Source organism: Neopelma chrysocephalum, unplaced genomic scaffold, assembly GCF_003984885.1.
Source record: "Neopelma chrysocephalum unplaced genomic scaffold, ASM398488v2 Primary Assembly neopelma1_24, whole genome shotgun sequence".
NCBI classification, from domain to species: Eukaryota; Metazoa; Chordata; class Aves; order Passeriformes; family Pipridae; genus Neopelma; species Neopelma chrysocephalum.
Genome location: NW_020897693.1, coordinates 35,071,037 through 35,089,666, shown reverse-complemented (window position 1 = coordinate 35,089,666; position 18,630 = coordinate 35,071,037). Strand labels below are relative to the sequence as shown.

The following is an 18,630-nucleotide window of genomic DNA, read 5'->3' as shown; positions in this document are numbered from 1 at the left end:
ACCCCCACCACCCACACACCCACGTGATTGCTATGCCAGAACCCACACCAGCACCTCACCAGCATAAGACTTTTTTGGATGAAGTACTCTTCCAGATTTTGGTTTAACCTAGAGGGGAAGGGGGTAGCTAGGTAATATTTTCTGCTGTTTCTGTTTGTTTCTTTCTTTCTTTCCCTATTTAGTGAAATTGTTCTTTTCCTGTCTTCATTCACACTCCTCATAATTTTTAACCTTATTTATACTGAAGGGAGGGAAATAATAAAAAAGGAGGGTTCATCTCACCTTCCAAATATATTGTCACTAAATCAAGACAGGGTCAAAGGTTCCTGAGGGCTGGTTCCTGAGGGCTGGTGTTGTCAGTGAAGACCAGTGCAAAGAAGACATTCAATAACTCTGCCTTCTCTGCATTCACTATAACTTTTGTTTTTCTGAGCAATATGACCTCTAAAACAGAGACCTTCACAAGTGAAGTATCATTCTTTTAGCCTGTGGGAACCTGTCCCGACAGAAACACTAATTTACTTTTCAGGGGTTGCAAGGAATATGCATCTTCTGCTTTTAGATTCATAATGAAATGCTTTCTCTAGGGTGTTGGGGTTTTTTTTCAGGGAGATGCTGTCTGCATTTTTTAAAGAATATTGCTTGCCTTGTATATTTGTGACAGGAGAGTGTTTCTCCCCTATAGATGGCATGTGACCTTTATTTTTTATATGATAGCACCGTTTTCTTTAGGGGATACATGTGCACTTTAGACTAAATGATGCCCAGACTGCTGCAAGCAGGAAGTGTTTTACTGAATTGCAAGAGCAGTCTTGATATGGCTGCAGTAAACTTGCAAAAGGGTATAGAAGTAAAGGAGAAGTTATTAGTTAATCCTCTAATTCCAGTGTTGGTCTGTCAGTAGCTAGTTTAAGGCATTTACACGACCCATGAGGGACTTCAGATCAGTTGATCTGATAAGCGGTTCTAGTTTTTTAGCCTTTTGAAGAACTCAGTTCCAGTAATCATCCCTTTCTTCCCCCCTTCCTTCTCTCCCTGAAGGTCATCACATTCCAGTTTCCTAGATGAAAAGTTGTTACCAGAATTATTGCACAACTCCTATGCAAGAACAATTGGCAGGGTGGTGTCTAATCTGGCCTTTTTTTTTCCATGGTCTTAAAACTGAAGCTGCATACTGCCAAAAAAGCCAGCTTCTGGAGAATTGCTGCAGTCCTGGAAATTTTTTTAGGCCTACAGTTGAGCAGACGTGGACTGAGCTCTGAGCTTCAGAAGATGCTTGGGCTCAGAAGGGACTTTGAGGCCCTCTCTGAATGCTCAAGCACTGTTTGGGTACAAGTGAGATTAGCAGCTGCTGTCTCCAGGCACTGCTTGGTTTGTCTTTGTGGTCCCAGAAAACATGGTAGAACTGTAGTAGCAGTTAACAGCCCGCTACACTAGTGTGTACCAGTGGGGCTGAACCAGCAAATGTTAGCAAAGCTGAACACTGGGTATATGCTTGTTGCATAATATTGCAAACCCTATTCAATTAGCATGTGGCATCACTCTTCGAGTGCAGAATTTTATAGTAGAATAGGACACTAAATATGTTGAAGTGCAGTGAAGAGTAGTTGCACAAAATGCATGGATGCAGGGAGAAAGGCAACAAGGAACCTCTGCTCAATTCTTGTTTGATTCCCAGTGGTTTGCTTCACCACACCTACACTTCTCTTCAGATGGTAATGACATGGGGTGGGTAGTGAGAAGACACCACTGAATATATTTTCAAGTTCTTGGTAATATTATTGTAGCCACGGGGAAAAGTTTTTAGAGAAGTAATAATTTCATTAAATTGCCTGATGGTTCTAAAGTGAAGTAAAATCTGGCAGACTTCTGAGACTCACAAAGCTGAAAAAGGCAAGTGTTTTCCAAATCCGTCAATTGCTGTAATATATGATTACATCTCTGTAGAGAACTGAAAGACTTGTGCATGAAACTTGTTTACATCTCAAAGCACTCTTCAATCTAAAAGGACAAATCTAGAATCATAACCTCTTTTTATTGGAAGGAGTTTAGGGAAGACTGTGAAGCAGTTGCCAACTACAAATTAAGATTGCTCTTTAATCTTTATTTGGAAGGCTCCCAACAACATAGAAAAGGGTGTGAATGTGTAGAGGAGAAAACCACAAAAGTGATGAAGTTCCTTCTGCTTAAAGCACTGTAAACCATGCTTTATGGGAACTTGGAGAAAATGTATGTATGGCAAAAGCTGCATTCCTTGTCATGGGAGAAGGGCTGATTATACATCACTTACCTGAAATGACAGACATTGGTGCATTTCTGTGTAGGAGATGTGCGGATGCAGCTTTCTTAGAAGGTACCAAAGCAGCTTTTTTCTGCATGTAGTTTGCTGTGGACACTTGTGTATTTATTGACTGCCTCAATGTTAGAAATGCAAGTAGTGGCTTTTGGCCCACTATTGTTAGTATCTTGCAGTAGGCCTGTTTCTTCTAATTTGACTGGGTTGTTTGTTTTTTTTTTCAACTTCATTTTGTAGTCTGAGGTATTTAAAATAACCAAATAATTGGTCTGAAAACATAAGAGAAAGCTGAGTCTCCAGTAGAGGATCTGATCTTATGTGAACCAATTAAAAATTTAGTTTCATAAGCTCAAGATGCCTTTGTGTTTTACTGAAATCTTGCTGCTTTTTGGGGAAGAGGAATTAAGCTTCTGCAGAAACTCTGGGGGGAGAGAAGATTAAGAAATAATGCTCTTAATGGAGAAGAGATGTCTTAAATGGCAGTCAGTGCTGTTAAAATACCAGCTCCTACCCACTAATGATAGGCCAAGTTTTGCAAACTTAACAGGTTTCATCCTTTTTTCTTATGCTATGCCTTTGATGGGATTTTGCCTTTGATTGCCTGGTTGTGGGTGGAATGTCTGATACTCTTGGCAACAGATACTATATAAGTTCTTAAAATTACATTTGTTCAGGCCTGGAGCAGAGATATGTGGGTGTTGGATGTTTCTTTGAGACCTGACATTCCTTTTAGTTAATCACCTTATGTTATCTACAACTTTAAAGGAAGATGATTAATATGTAGCAGCTGACTTCACTATGTGGAATAGATCCACACTGCTGTACATTTAATGGTTTGGTATATGAATCACCCGTCTGGGCAAGGCTCTATTTGGATAATTGGTTATCCAGAAATATATTCTGTGGATCAGAGACAAGTAATTATAAGTGTTACTTATTATAGTCTCATCAGTGGCATAGTGCTTAATCTCTTAAGCACATTAGAGTATTAATTGATGAGAAATGCATTATGATCTGCTTAGGTGAGATGATACGAACCTTTTTCTGGGTAAAACAGGAATGTAGTACGCACTATGTTAGGCTAGATTTAATTAAATGATGAACAGGTTGTTCTATGCATATCTGAACAGCTGGAATATTTCAATTATACTATCTAATGTCCTGCTTACCAATTTTGACAAATGTAAAAAAAATCCATACAGAATTTGTTGAATACATGATAAATCAGCTGCTGCCAGTTATGTGAAGTGAGCTGGATTATCAGAAGTAATTGGTTTAATTTAAACCCAGCTCATTTTAAGTGAAAAAGGTTAGGGAGCAGCCACATGATCAGTTCAGCAAGGAGATCTAAAGAGGAAAGTAGTAATTTATATTAATATAGACAAGCAAGATAAAATGTGGTGAACAGCCCCAGCTGATTCAATAGGTTCCCATTAATTATTCAAAGTGTAAGCAAACTCTTCTTCAAGATGCAGTTACTAGTGAATTTTGAGAAAATTTTGAATCTTGTTTAAAAGCAGGTAACTGCCTTGTTTTGCCAGGTACCTCTTGATTGAAAACCTGATATGGAAAACTAGGGAATGCTTGGGCTTGATGGTTGTGCCTGTCCTAGTCCATTCAGCTATAGACTTGTCAGAAAATGCATTATCAATCTTCATTACATGAGGGAGAAGAAACTTCAAATTCCAATTTGCATTTATATTTAATGCTTCCATAAACACAGGTGGCACATTCATATTTTATACTTTAGCTGGAGGTCTTGTGTTGCAGTTATGCCCATGACTTTTGACAACTGAGTTCAGTCTTACCTTAATTTCTTTTCTAGGGAGAGCACGTGTGCAGCAACTAGCAGAGAACACAAGATATTTCAGGAGACGACTGAAAGAGATGGGCTTTATCATCTATGGAAATGAAGATTCCCCTGTTGTGCCTCTGATGCTGTACATGCCAGCAAAAATTGGGTAGGCTTATCTGTCTTCTTTAAAGCCAGGATGGTACAATATTGTTTTCCAAATATAAGAACAGACTGGTTTGATTTTTGCTTTTATGATCATTACTGAGTCTTATGAAATATGGAAACAGCCTATAAAAGTGAACTTGAGAAAATCAAGGCTTGTAGCTTGGGGCAGCAAGGAAGCACTTTAAGGAAGCATTTTTGCCACTACCTGTCATGTTTTAAAGGTTGGGGGTGTGTTGGGGGTAGGTGTGTTGCCATTCTGTTTGTATGTAAAGTGTATAAATGTGCTAAAGAGGAGTTGCAATTGAATGGAAATTAACATTAAAAGTTACGGGAGGAAGTCGTTCAACCAGTTCCTGGATCAGAAGCAGCCAACATTTCCAGAGATGAACTTTGAAAATTAAAAAAAGGAAAAGCAGGGGGGACAAGACATAATGGGACACAAGAACATGTATTTAATGAATCCCAAGTTTTTAAGAGGTCTGGATTTAATCAGTCAGGTATTAGTATTGTAAATACTAGTACAACTGGAGCACATATCTTTATAAATACTTATGCATTTGTGGAGTGCCTTGCGTATAATTAAGGCTAAAATTCTGCAAGGAGGATATAATGTATATATTAAAATTTTTTCCAACATAAACATGAACCTGATTTCAAGGACAGCTTGGCTTTGACCGCTGCTTTTCACTGTCTGTATAATGCAGTACTCAATCAACACTTTCAAATTTGGAAAGCACAGTTTCATTTTAAGCCTTACTGAATATCTCTAGTGCTTTACTAGCTCAGCTAGGCTTCAGTCTGGCTAAGCACTGTGGTTCTGTGACAGAACAAGCATCATCTAGCACTCTGCACGAAGGCAGATAAAGTCTTTCTCCACCCTTCTCAGTGTAACAAAGTTTGAAAGTCCTGTTACCTTTACAGGCCTTGCCGGTCTGCAGTGTGCACCATCCAGCACACAGAGGCATACTGTTTCCACTGACCAGCTGCTCTGCCAATCAGTACAATCTTCTCCCTGGAAATGCTGATGGAAATGTTGATTAGCTGAGCAGTTGGACCACTAACTTACTTGAAATGAGCAAGAACAAAGAGCCCTGACAAGAGTTGGCCCTTAGGATCTGCATCGGGTTTACTTGATCCTTTCTTTGTCCCTTGTAGTCTGTTTTTACAAAAATTTGAGAGTACTAAATGGCTGCAAAATGAAGTGTATCAGGATGCACCTATTTATAAGGAAAATAGTTGTGGCAGAAAATTTAACAACCTAGTAAAAGAATGTTATTTTTATACATCCTTATAAGCCTCTTAAGTTCATTGCTACTTCTCACAACAAGGTCAGTTCAAAACAGATTAACCATTTCCTGTGGCCTGTAGAAACACCCACAATTGCACTGCCATTACAGAAAGGATCAATATCTTTGTGCCTCTCCTAGCATAACTCACAGCCACTAATTTCTTTAATCTCTTTAAGAATTTATTTTATTGAAGATAGTTCAATAAAATAGTGTGACAGTTGTATGAGATTTTTGCACCTTTCTTTGAAATATTTGGTGTCATATTAGATGATTCCACAGTTTACTTGGTGATTCAATGGTTCCCATGATAGGCTCTTAAAAAGTGGTACATTCTATGACACATTAATGTACTTTAATCAAGTTCAATTGGTGATAACAAAACATCTTGAAACTGCAGAAACATCTGCTGTGGGGCATTGCAGCGTAAGGGATTCCTTATATAGTCAAACATCTGAGCTAAAATCCCTGTTTCCTATCAGAAAGATTTCCAAGCTTAAGTTACAAATCCATTTAGAAACAGCCTGCTATAAGACCAGTCTCTGCCACATATAATCTTTCAGCTTTGTTGGAACTTAATACAGTGAAACTTTTTGAGAAGGACCACCTCTTGGGAGTGAATTAAAAAAAGGCTTTTGTGAGCAGGCATTCTGCCTCTAAAAGAAAGCACCGGAAGGTCCAAATTGTGTTGTTACAGGCTTGCTTCAGCAAAGGCCTGTATGCATTAACACACTGAGACGTTCATGCTCTGGCTTTGCCGCCAGTGGAATAATTGCAACAATCTTGTTCTCTCTGGCAGTGCGTTTGGACGTGAGATGCTGAAGCGGAACATCGGTGTTGTGGTTGTGGGCTTCCCGGCCACTCCCATCATCGAGTCCAGAGCCAGATTCTGTTTGTCTGCAGCTCATACCAAAGAGATGCTTGATACAGTAAGTGTCTCGTCTTCCTTTTGCTCGTGCCTGCTATGAACAGATACAACAACTGTCTGTTTATTGTGCACTGGTTCAATGTTTGGTACACAAACTAGTTGAACCTAATCTTCGAAGTCTTTTGTAGTAGACTTGGCCATGACTCCATCTCTCTTTCCTTGCTTCAACAGTGCAGAATGGCTGCCTACAGTAAATCTCAGGACTTTTCTTTGTCTATTTTAAATTATGTGAAGGTGACAGTCTCATTCCTGTGAGACAATGCTTTTTCCCCTCTTAAGAGGCTCTACTTTGCACTGAACCTTTTAAAAGGAAAAAATTCTGCTTTTACTGACCCTAGATGCTAATGCTAAGAAGAAAAAAAAAAACCCTGAAAACCTCCAAAACCTTTATATTCTTCTCAAAAGGAAGCACGTGATTACTAGTGAAAATTTTTATTCCAAAGATTACTCCAGTTCTTCTTTACAGCTTCTGAGCACTTTATCTTAAATAATCTTGTCCTAATGAGTCTGTGCCACGTGCAATGCCTTACTGGCTCCTGCCTGCAATAAGCATGTTCCAGAGGGAATGGAGGTCCTCTCTGAGGAGGCCTGCATCACAGTTAGGAGATGCTGCCTTAAAAAGTAAGGATAGCAGTTATTCTCTGACTAATAGAGTTGAAAAAGGATTATATGAATAAGCCTGACTATTCTTAGTATGTTTTGGAGTGGTAGCTACATTCACTTTTAAGTCTTCTGAATAATCTTCTTTGATGGACATGGCATGTATTAGGCACTGTCAAAGTTCTGCATTGTGTTTTTTTCCCCACTTTGAGGGTCTGTGACTCAGAACCTAAACTAGGTTGAGTCATGAACTTGGACTTCATGAGAGTAGACTCTATCCTGTTCAGAGACCTACTTGAAAGAATCCCATAGGATACAGCCTCAAAGAGAGGAGGTGTCCAGGACAGCTAATTGATTTTTCCTCCTCCCTTCTCCCCTGAAGAATGATCCATCCTGACTTACAGGAGAGTGAATGTGGGAAGCCTGCATGGATCAACAACCAACAAAAACATGTAATGGAAGCATATAAGAAGGAGGTGCAAGCAGGAACAGGTGACCCAGGAGGAACAGAGACATAGTTCTGAGCATGCAGGGATTGGAGTCAGGAAAGCCAAAGCCCACCTGGAACTCAATCTGTCAAAGGACATGAAATGCAGCAGGCAGGGCTTTTATGGGGATATTAGTAGCAAAAGGAAGAGTAGAGAAAATATGGGGGGCTGCTGCTGAATGGCAAAGGGAATCAGGTGACAAATGACATGCAAGAGATGAGGGTACTTGGTGCCTTTGTTGTCACAGTCTACTCGTGAGGCTTGACTCAGGAATTCTGGGACCATAAGATCAGTGAAAAGTATGGAGCAGTGAAGACTTACCTTTAGTGTGAAGGAGGCTCCAATAAGGGAATATTTAAACAAACTGAACATGCACAGGTCCATGGGAACTGATGGGGTGAACTCACAAGTGTTGAGGGAGCTGACTGCAAGGCCACTCTTGATTATCATCTTTGGCGGGAGGTCATGGTGACTGGGGGAGGTTCCAGAGGTTTGGAAGACAGCAAATGTCACTACTCTCTTCAAGAAGGGCAAAAAGTGTGATCTGAGGAACTGCAGGTTGAGAAACCTCACCTTGATCTTGAGAAGATTGTGGAGAAAAAAAATCCTTGAAAGTATTTTTGAACATTTTGTGGACCAAAAGGGGATTGGGAGTAGTTATCATGGAGTTAGAGAGGGGAAATCATGCCCAAATATGATCAGGTAGGTAACACTTCAATATATAAACAGCAAATGGGACATATAAACATATATTTACTAATGTCTTGTCAAAAAAGAAAAATAGATTCAACCTTTTCACACTTCACTGCTGCAGAACTTCCAAATCAACAGCTTAAAATGGCATGCTTTTTGTATTTCATTTTTGTTATGAAAATTAGTAAGGCAGTGAGTGGTGTGTGCAGTTTGGTAATATATGTTTAGTGTTGTTGAATAGTATTAAACAACCTGCCATGTATCTCTAGTGCTGTACTTGCTGCTTCTCAGTTGTTTCTGCCTTGTAAGACCTGAGAGATTCTCTAACATGACACTCCAACAACAGACTGCTTAAGGAGTTCCTTCCCAGCTACTTGTCCTGCTGCTCTTCCCTTAATTATCTGAATTCAGTTGTTTCTGTTCCAAATAAAAATTTTGAACCAGTATGTTTGGAGAAGGCCCTCTCCTTCTCTTCCTTTCACTCTGTATAAAATGAATAGTATCAGAGATTTGGCTCAGAGCACGATAATAGAACTGAGTGCATTGACACAAATGAGGGAGCAGTAACTTCTGGACAGGTGGACATGGAGTGGGGATGAATGGGTAAGATGTGGGAGGAAGGAAAAGAAAGAAAACTGAAGTCTCTGAAATCATATTGCTGCAAACTGAGCTAAAACTGAAACTGTACAAACTTGATACGCTGGCACTACCTGGGCAGTCATGCAGTCTTGCTGTTGGTTAGGTTCTTGGTCTTCTCCTTTAGTGACTAGCTTGAGCCTTTACTGTAACAAGCTGCTTTTGCAGGGTCTGTATAAGTACCACACATGCTCTCTTCCAAAACCTATCTGTAACTTTTATTACTCTGCTTAAAAAACCTTTTCTCCTGTCAATTCACTTACAAGTCTGTCTGCATTTTCCAGAAAGTATTTTAGGTTTTGTGCTTTTAACATAAGATTCATTCCTAGAGTACCCCTGTAAGTGTTAAATCCTCTAAACTGACAAAATGCTTGTTCAATATATTAGGGTTTGTCTACTCGAAAAAATTAATCCAGAGCAAAATGAAGTGTGAATTTTGAAGTGAATGAAGAAATCCTGATTTAGCTCAGTATGTATAGGCTTTGTTCCAAGTTAGTGTAACCCACTTTAAAGTTCAAAATAGCTGCATGCTTTGGACCCAGAACATTGGTGAGAGGAGTTAATAAGGAGCAAGTCTTCATGTCAGTGAATTTGTGTTGTGTTTTCTTGTGATGCAGTGAAAAAGGATTGATTTCAGGCAGCTAATCATTTAGGCAGCTCTCAGATCTAATCCCTCTGCTGAACTGTGGCAACAATATCCAGGAGGAGGAAGAACTAAAGTGAATGGATTTGGGGAGAGCTGACAGACAGCTTCTTCAACTCAGCAGAGAGGACAACTTGATAGCCCATCTGTGTATGTGTGGGTGCTAATTAGGGCTCTTACAGCATTTTTTCTAAAAAAATTTATCTGAGTTTGAAGCATAGGGAAGAGAAGCTTGTCTTGCAAATGCTGATATTTGTGATACTTCCTTGTTCTTATTAATTAAATCCACATGATGGGAAACAGTTCTTAGTTACAATTTTAAGTGTTTTATGTAAATAAAACTTCCTTGCCTGAAAATATTTGGCCTAGGATCAGAGTGAAGTCCCTCATAACATGCATCTCTGTGGGCTGGTGCTTTCTTTTCAATGATGAAAAATATATTACACTCTCCTAAAGTCAGAGTACACCAATGCCATTTCCTTTCTAGTCTTTGCTGGTCACATGGCCCTTTTTGTTTTAAATTAATAAAATCCTAAATCTGCATTCAAGAATAACAGTTAACATAGTCTTTCAACAGAAATTCAGCTTTAAATTGCTTCCATATGGGATATTTACTTAAAACTCTGGCAGACTGTGCCCACACTTTTGTTTTGTTTTGTTTTTACCAAGGTCCAACTTCTGGGTTTGTCGTTCCCCCAGACTTTAGAGTGGAGAGGTTTTTGCTGCCAGATATAACAAGCATGAAGGGCCATTGTTTAAAGAAACAAAAACTTGAACTATCCCTCCAAAAAGGAAAAAGCATGTAGGGATATTAACCCCCATCTGCCAACTGTCCTCAAGAGACAAGCATTTGACCCAGAACATGTTAAAACTGGAGCATTAATGTTGAATTAGTGACATTCTGAAGGAATGCTGAGTGTACCTATCTTAATAAATTTACAATTCAAGGGAGTGAAGGATGCCAACTTTTGAATTAAAAAATCACATTGGGCTTGAAAGTAATCTTCTGATCTCATTTCTTTGTTACTTGCCTATATAAAATAATTAGCATGACATACTGTTGCAGATTTGTCTGCAGCAACTCATTTATTTTGTACCTTGCTCCAGGAGTGTTCTGTAGAGAAATGAAGTTTACAGTTTGGCTTTTAAGAGACCCTGTTGTGAACCAGTGTCTTATCAAAGAGATTGCAACATAATGGAAGCATGATTAGCTGAGCCAGGACTTTCCTCATTTCTGACGCTGGCAGATGTTTGATCTCTGGTAAACTTCATAACATTTGAATTCAGGTCAAAACGGCAAAAGTTTGTACTAATTCACTAGCAGTGTTCTGGGCCATCAGTAGCCCAAGCGTGGCCTTTGTGGCAACCTCTGTCAGTGGGACTTGCTTTCTAGGGAGAAAATGATTGGGGTCCTACCCAGAATGACTGTTTTTTTCATTCCTTGGATTGTCTGGCCAAATCTCCCATGTCATGTTGTTTACAGTACAGAGCTTGCATCACTAGTTGTATATGGACAATGCAAATTAACCAAATGTAGATATAACAAATGCATCTATAGAACTTGTTAGCTTGCTATTGCAATTTGCCTTTTGCTTATCTTGCAATTTAAAAAATACAGTAGATCAGAGGTGATATGCTAACACATATGTTGTTTTCATACTGAATGATGGATGAGTTAAACCTCCATGTACATTTTTTTCTGCTTCAGCTTCATTACCTCCAGGAAGGAAGGAATATTAATCTCTTTTTTTCTGTTCCTGAATAGTCATGAGGTTTGCTGGATATTATGATCCTTCTTTGGAAGGGGAGTAGTCAGGTGGATGCATAGGCACTCTCAGTTAAGTGACCAGTGCTGTTGACTTTGTCTCAAAACTCCTGAATGCTAAAATCAAAAAGAAATCCTATGCACTTCTGAGGTTACTGGCTTCTAGCACAGTAAAATCTGAAGTGAAATGGCTGTCAGAGTAGTCTGCAGGCATGCAAACAGAAAGATGTGTTGATAATGTACTTGGATCTGTCTCCTCTGCTGATCTACTGTGGTCTCTTTGTCAGGCTTTAAAAGAAATCAATGAAGTTGGGGACCTTTTGCAACTGAAATATTCCCGTCGCCGGTTGGTACCTCTCTTGGACCGGCCGTTTGACGAGACAACATATGAAGAAACGGAAGACTGAAGTCCCTCCATGTGCCTCGGTGGGAGGGACACAGCCCATGGGACACTCCGTGGCACACAGGCCACAGCATCCGTGAACAACACACTTATGACTGCTTAGCATAAAAGACATTTCCTCACAATACTGAAGTGGCCACATCAGCTCTAAATGGCATTTTGTAAATAGGGAGAGGATTTAAAAAAAAAAGCTTTGATTCCTGTGTCTTCAGGGTCTGGCCCTAGAGGTGCTTGGCTTTATTTTTTCTTGTTGCTTTTTTTTATTTATTTGTCTCAATGAATTCACAGCAACTCAAGTTGGCTGTGGCTGATCAGTTCAGACTTTGTATGCACCATTAGCCTCCCAAATGCTGGCTGAGATGTTGTAAGCATGTGTGATGCTGGCATGGCAGCATTTCCAGTGTCACTGCTAGGTGTCTGATCTTCCCAGTAAAAAATGAGCTGACCTGTCTGTTCTTGGAGACTTCCTAGAGAAACTGTTGATTGCTAACTTTGACATATTTACCAAGATGAATAATCAACCAAAGTTGTTTTTTTTTCATTTGCAGTTACTTCTGTTTAAAACTTGAATTTAGCCTTTTTAAAATAAATGTGTTGTTGACATGTCACTGACAAGACCATTATTCCCAAACATTATTTAGTTTTGTAAGCCACAGGCAGAAGGACTTCTGGAACTCTAGGCTCTTTTTCTTCCCAATATGGATACCAGATTGTCTCCTGGTTTGGACACTAATTGTCCCCTTGATATAGGGTAAGTGATGGAGAGGGGTTTTGTTTGGGTTGTTTTGGGATTTTTTAATGGGTTGTGTTTTGTCTTCTGACATACTTCTCTTTAAAAAAAGGAAAAATGTGGATTTAGCGTGTGTTGCTTTCTTATCTTCAGGTTAATTTCTCTTGCTTTATAATTCTTTTAAAATTGTGAACAAGTCACTGCTAAGTTCTAGAAGGGTGCTTCTGGGTTTAATTAAACCAGAGCAATCCTCAAGCTTCTTCTTAAGACTGAAACCCCTCAATAAGCAGGTCTATACAACGGGTGACTTATTTCATGCAGATCTGTGAAACTGTGATCTGTTTCTTGTCATATATGAGGTGTTCTTCACTGGCCTTGTTGCTCATATGGACAGCTTGAATCTTGTAATTCCATCCAGCTAGACAGCAAAGTCTCTGTTGTCAGTTGCATGTCTGTGTAGGCCTTCCCTGAAGAATGTCCTTGTAATAGCATTTAGTTGGACATCTTTATTCTTTTGTGTTTCTATTACTGATCAACACTGATTAAATCAGTGTTCACTGAGCCAGTTGCTGTTTGGAATTTTTATTTGCAAGTTTCATACTATCCCTGTGTTTAAAATAGACACCTTTGCTCTAACACACCTTAGAGGAGGTCTGCTACTTAGTTTTTGCATCTTGAATTCTTTCAGTGAACAGAATGGATCAATAAAGAGGTACCAAAAATTTTGAACAGGAGTCAGTTGCAGTATAGCTTGTTTCTGTATTTTATACATAGTCGTGTAGGATTCCTGCAAAGATAGTAAAACATTAACGTTGTGTCAGTTGGATTGGGCCAGCTCTTCAGTCTGGGTTAGCAAGATGCTTTTTGCAGGTGACTGGGATTTTTTGAAACAGATTCTTCATCATAATGCTAAAGCAGAGTGCAGCTCTAAGCTCTTTGCATGGTGCTGCAAAAAAAAGATTAGTTTTTTTAAAGTTATGTTCACTCTGCAACTAACAGGAAAGGAGTGCTTTGACCACAAGAACCAAGCAGCTCTGCAAATACATCTGGTGATTTAAAGAAGAATTGGCTTCTATTGTGTAGAATATCTATCTTCATGCATTTATAGATCTTGTTGCATTTGAATGTAGTGGAACTTCAAAACACTGATTCGTTTTTTTACCACTGAATTTCAGAAATTTAATTATATGAGAAAAACTGAAATTGACAGTTTGAAAATAGGTCCAGATAACTATTTCTGTCTTAGTCCGTTAATGTTGATTTGCTCTTCTTCTGGAGCCAAGTATGTGCACAAGTACAAGAAGTCTTGTGCAGCTTTGATAGCTATGAAGTAGTCCCATTTGTTCGGCCACAGAGTGAATAAGCTGCATTTAGCTGAGCTTACTTTCTCACCTGTGTTCTGCCCAGGACTAGCTCTAACATTCCAGCAGATGACCTGCTTTCTGACTTCAAGAAGCTTTACCTCAAAGAATTATTGCTTTTTTTTTTTCTCTTTTCGATTGTAGTAGGGAACAAGAGGAGATTAGCTCAGGAAAACCTGACTTCAGCCCTGATCCTATTAACTTGATCATGGAATGGTTTAAGAGCAGACAAAACTGACCACCTTGAAGCTTGGGTCAGTAGGTAGCTGTTTTGAGCATTCACAAATGTACAGTGTGTTTGCTGTGTAGTCAAGTCAATTTGAAAACTGTGATATATTAAGTTAGAAGTGGGTTATCATAGATTCTACAAGTCTCGAGTCCTAATCTTGTCTCTGGGATTCACTTTTAGAACAGCTTGTCTTTAGAAGGGAGAAAAGCAGCTGGACAAATCTTCTTAATATAGACAACTCCTGTGTAATACTTCTGAAATTGTCAGTGTTAAAAAATTACTGGTGTCCATTTGGATTCCAGTTGTACTTGTTGAGGAAATTGTGTTCAAGCTTCTGCCTTTTAGTATCTTTCTGCTGTGTCACACTGTCTGCATATGACTTTGAATTTTGCATTGCAAAGACATTTCAGAAATCATTCAGGCAGTTAGCATTTGCAAACTGCTTGGTTACATTTCATCCTTGCCGTATCCTTTTTGGGCAGCAACTCTCCTCTGGAGGCCTTTTATTCAAGAGAACCTGTTTTGCCAAAATTTGGTACCTGTTGAAACTGCTTCTGAAAAAGTAAGAAGTTACAAGTCCAAGATTTCGCACTTTTAAGTCAGTAATTCACTGAGCATGAAAGCCAGGAAAAGCTTTTTGCATCTACTAAACAAACTCCTCTTCCACAATGGAAGGAGCAGACCAGTACTGGTTTGTGCTAGGCAAACCTACAGCATGTGTGCTGTCACTGTATGTGTAGGATGGATTGCTGCTTTGATACTTATGTACTGATCAGAAGTCTGTCTCCTTTTTCTCCTGGCAGTAGAAGTGAATGAAAGAACCAATCTTGAGAGATCACAAAGGACAAAAAGCTGCTTAAGAAATAAGACTTCAGTCCTTGCCAACTTTTCAGAGACATTCTAATTGAAAATGACTCCTGGTATTTCTTAAGAGATGCAAAATTCAAAAGAAAATGAAGGCTGCTTTTGAACAAAGGATTTTGCCCTGTACTGTATGTTGGCTAAACTTATACATAAACATACAATAGTTACCTTCCCCGTACCTCTCTGAAGAACTAAGCAAGCAAGTTTTTGCCTCTGGTGAGCAGAGTGAAGAGTTTAGAACCATAACTGTTTTCAAGGCTAATGGCCATACTTTTTCACTCGTGAGAAAACTGAGAAGCTCCTATTACTAAGCATCAGCAAAGAGTGAGAGATGTGCTTCTTGTTAGAAACTGGCCTTCCCAAGTAGACCTTTGTCTTAAGGAACCTGATTCATAGTTTTTCTGTAGTTCTTCAGCAAAGAAGAAACCAAGTTTTTTTGTGTCAAAATAATCAGAGCTTTCTTTTTTGTTTTTTATGTGACACAAACTTTTGTATAGTGTGTGTATGTATGTGGTATATTTAACTCTTCAGTTTCTCTATATTTTCCTTTCTAAGTAGCATCCTTAATGAGCTGTTCTGGTTCTTGAGTTACTGGTGTGGCACGCTTATGCTTTAGGCAGACGCGGGAGTGAGTTGACCAAACATCTTACTGTGATGAAGTCATTCAGTGAGGGGATTGCATCATCCATCCTCCTCTTGCTGTTTCCTCTAAGAGTGCAGAAGTGGTACCCACTGTCAGAGCTGCACCTTCACACAAAGCAGGCAAGGGAAGTGTGCCCATAAAATCAGTGACTGCTGTGTGGATGAAGGACCAATACAGCAGAGGTGGAGAAAAGGGGTAGTCAGTCATTACTTACTCTCAGCTGTACAGGGATCTTTCATGTGCACTGGAACAAGTATGCCTAAAACAGGAATGCAGCTTTCAGTGCCTAAAGAGACACTCCTCTAAAACTCTCCATGCCAAGTAAATCCTCTCCTTCTATACAAGTTTTAATTTCTTTACATCTGGAAAGCATTTGGCTTACAGCTGTTTGCTTGTTCAGAAGCCGTGTTATCCATTCAGGGAGATCATAGGAGAGGCTGGAGGAAAGCATGAGCATGACTCTTCATCTGAGAGAACACCTTGCAGCATTGGATCTGGAGCACTATGCATGAGCCCCCTTGCTGCATTACAGAGAAGGAAACTTCTGGAGATGTGTCCCAATATACAATGCTCAGTCAGAATTTATACAGTTTATATATATTATTTTTACAGTTTATATGCAGCCTATGAAAGTGTCAGGCATGGTCTGTGTGGGTGGCACATTCTGCATGGAGATCTGAGATACCTGCAATCTGGTCTGTTTTAGCACTAGAGAAGTACTGAGCTGTTTGGGAATGCTTAGTGTGATCCCTCAGCAGGTGCATAGCTGGCTTTGGTGCTGGACCTGGCACCCAAGTGGCAGTGGACCACTGTTTGGGAAAAGCACCAGTCATTTGACCTATGTAACTTGAACATGGTTTTAAAAGAAAGGAAAAGAAAAAAAAACAACTCATATGCCATTGTGATGGCTTTGTATTCCTGTAAACATCCCCGGCCTTGCAGTTGTTCACCTGTTCAAGGATTTGGACTTCAAGCTAGAGCATAAACATTAAGTGTTCGTGTGAACTATTCTGCTTTATCTTTCACTAAAAAGAGAAGCATTTGTTGCAGACATTGGAGCTGTTATGTTTATATCCCCAAAAGGGGCCGAGTGAAGGAGATGACAACTGTGGTGTGTGTTGAAGGCCTTAAACTGTGACTCTTGGTATGAAGAACTGAAATTAAAACTGACCTTGAAGAATGCAGTGAATTTTAACCCATGGAAGAATACTCTGTGCTCTTAGTTAAAGCAGTATGTACTGCTGTTTTCTTGGGAGGGAGAGGTTCAGAACTCAATTTGTGTGTGACCCTGGCTAGCAGCTATTTAAGGAAATGTCTGCATGTGGGAGCCAAAAGTAGTGCAGTTCTCTGCACCAGTGTTCCTATGTAGCTTTTATAGTTCCTGTGTAGTTCCATTGGTGACTTGTTCCTGGGCTGCTGAAAGTGGGAGACTTATTGAGAGGGTCAGGGACTTCAGAAGCAGTGGCAGCTAGCAAATTGATTTCTTCAACAGTAGGTAAACAGGTCTCACATGAATATGCCAAGGGTTGGTGCTGTTCCAAAAATACCCATGTCGAGGTGAAACATGCACCAAACCATCTGACCGCTGTAAAGCATTTCATTTCTTTTGCCAAAACTCATCCTGTTCAGACAGTATTTCTGATACCCCTTAATGGTATATTAAGCTTAATGCATCTCCAGCCTCCCAGTGTTAATTTCAGACCCATTTGAGAGAGGACAGAGGAATGCTGGAGCCTGAGGCTTTAGGTTAGCAGCCCCAAAGCCAATGGTGGCCCACATTTCCACAAGCCCTGGGCAGCATTACCAAGTCACAGCACTTCGTCTTAAATTGCACTGTATTCTTATGCCTCTGTGTTGCTATAATGTACATATATATGGGATTTTTTTGTAGATAAGACATTTTAGATAAAATTTTTAAATGGGTTCCCCCCAAAATATTTTATGCCAGATGTCTAATTTTTTTTACACTCGTGATTAACATGGATTTGGATGCTCTTTGGTCAGGGAAAAAGATAAATGGATGGTACATTGGCTTTAAAAAGGTAACAATGCATGTTTAAAAAAAACACTGGAGAAAAAAACTGCTTGGGAAAAAAATTCATTCAAATATATTCTATGTTCTGCATAATAAAGACTTAAAAAAAATGCTGTATTGTGGGTTTGGCTTTTTTTTCTTAATGCTAATGAGGCTTTTCCCTATTAGGGAGACCAAGCCCTTTTTCTCTTCTTTCCCAATCCCTCTCCCACCCACCCCCCCAAAAAAAACTCAAAAAACCCTAACACACAAGTTTCGTACATAAATGACTGTGTAAAAACCATAGCCTGTTTGTTTGCTCAGATCAGTGTTCCCCTCTAGTCATGTACTCCAGAACCAGGAAACCTTGCATGCGAGATGGATGTTTAGCTGTTTTCTGGCAGTCTCAGGTCCCTTGTACAGCAACAGTGTTGACGTGCAATCTAGAAAAGCTGCTTCTGTTGCAGAGAGACACCTGCAGTGGCAGCTACTCTTCCTGACGTGCAGCACTCCCGCGAGTGAGTGCCCGTCAGAGCTCAGTGCTCACCACGGAAAGCTGGCTGTGCTCGAAAGCCAGGCTGCTACCCTTGGGTGCTGTTACAGTGTCAGGCTGCTCTCAGCTGTCATGCTGCTAATGAGATGTTTGAAAGGGCTTCTTGATCCATCTCGCATGGGATTCTTGACCTCACATCTGTCTTGCAGTCTGTGTCTTGTTTTAAACATGTCCTTCCATTCATCTCAGCCTTAAGTCTGCATAAACCAGATGTCGGTATTTGAAAAGGAGGCGCAGGTCCTGCGGCTACACAAATGGGCCCAGGTGATTTGCAGCTCTGTGCTAAGGCTGCTGTAGAAATGTTTTTTCTGTTCAAGGTGTCCCTTTCTGGGACACTGCCAGCACTGGCACTTTTCCTCAGCAGGCTGCAAAACCTCCTTTCAGTGTCTTTCCCTAATAAGTTTTTCATAGTCCTTTCCCTAGTAATTTCCTTCACAGGCTCTTGAACGCCTGTGGAGATCCTGGAATAGATACTCTAGACCCAAAGTAAACAGCCACTCCATGTTTCCAACAGGCTTTGAGGGTTAGATAAGATGCT

The 18,630-nt window shown here is 39.9% G+C and overlaps 1 protein-coding gene across 1 annotated transcript in view; it reads left to right on the top strand.

Moving 5' to 3' along the window:
- The window catches only part of SPTLC2 (serine palmitoyltransferase long chain base subunit 2), an 80,558-nt gene extending 62,884 nt beyond the window's left edge, over positions 1–17,674 (top strand). The window contains exons 10-12 of the mRNA XM_027672605.1: positions 4,122–4,257; positions 6,342–6,471; positions 11,583–17,674. Coding sequence (XP_027528406.1) covers positions 4,122–4,257; positions 6,342–6,471; positions 11,583–11,702 — 386 coding nt within the window. The 3' untranslated portion in view covers positions 11,703–17,674. The remainder of the gene's footprint in view (positions 1–4,121; positions 4,258–6,341; positions 6,472–11,582) is intronic.
- The last annotated feature ends 956 nt before the right edge of the window (positions 17,675–18,630 follow it).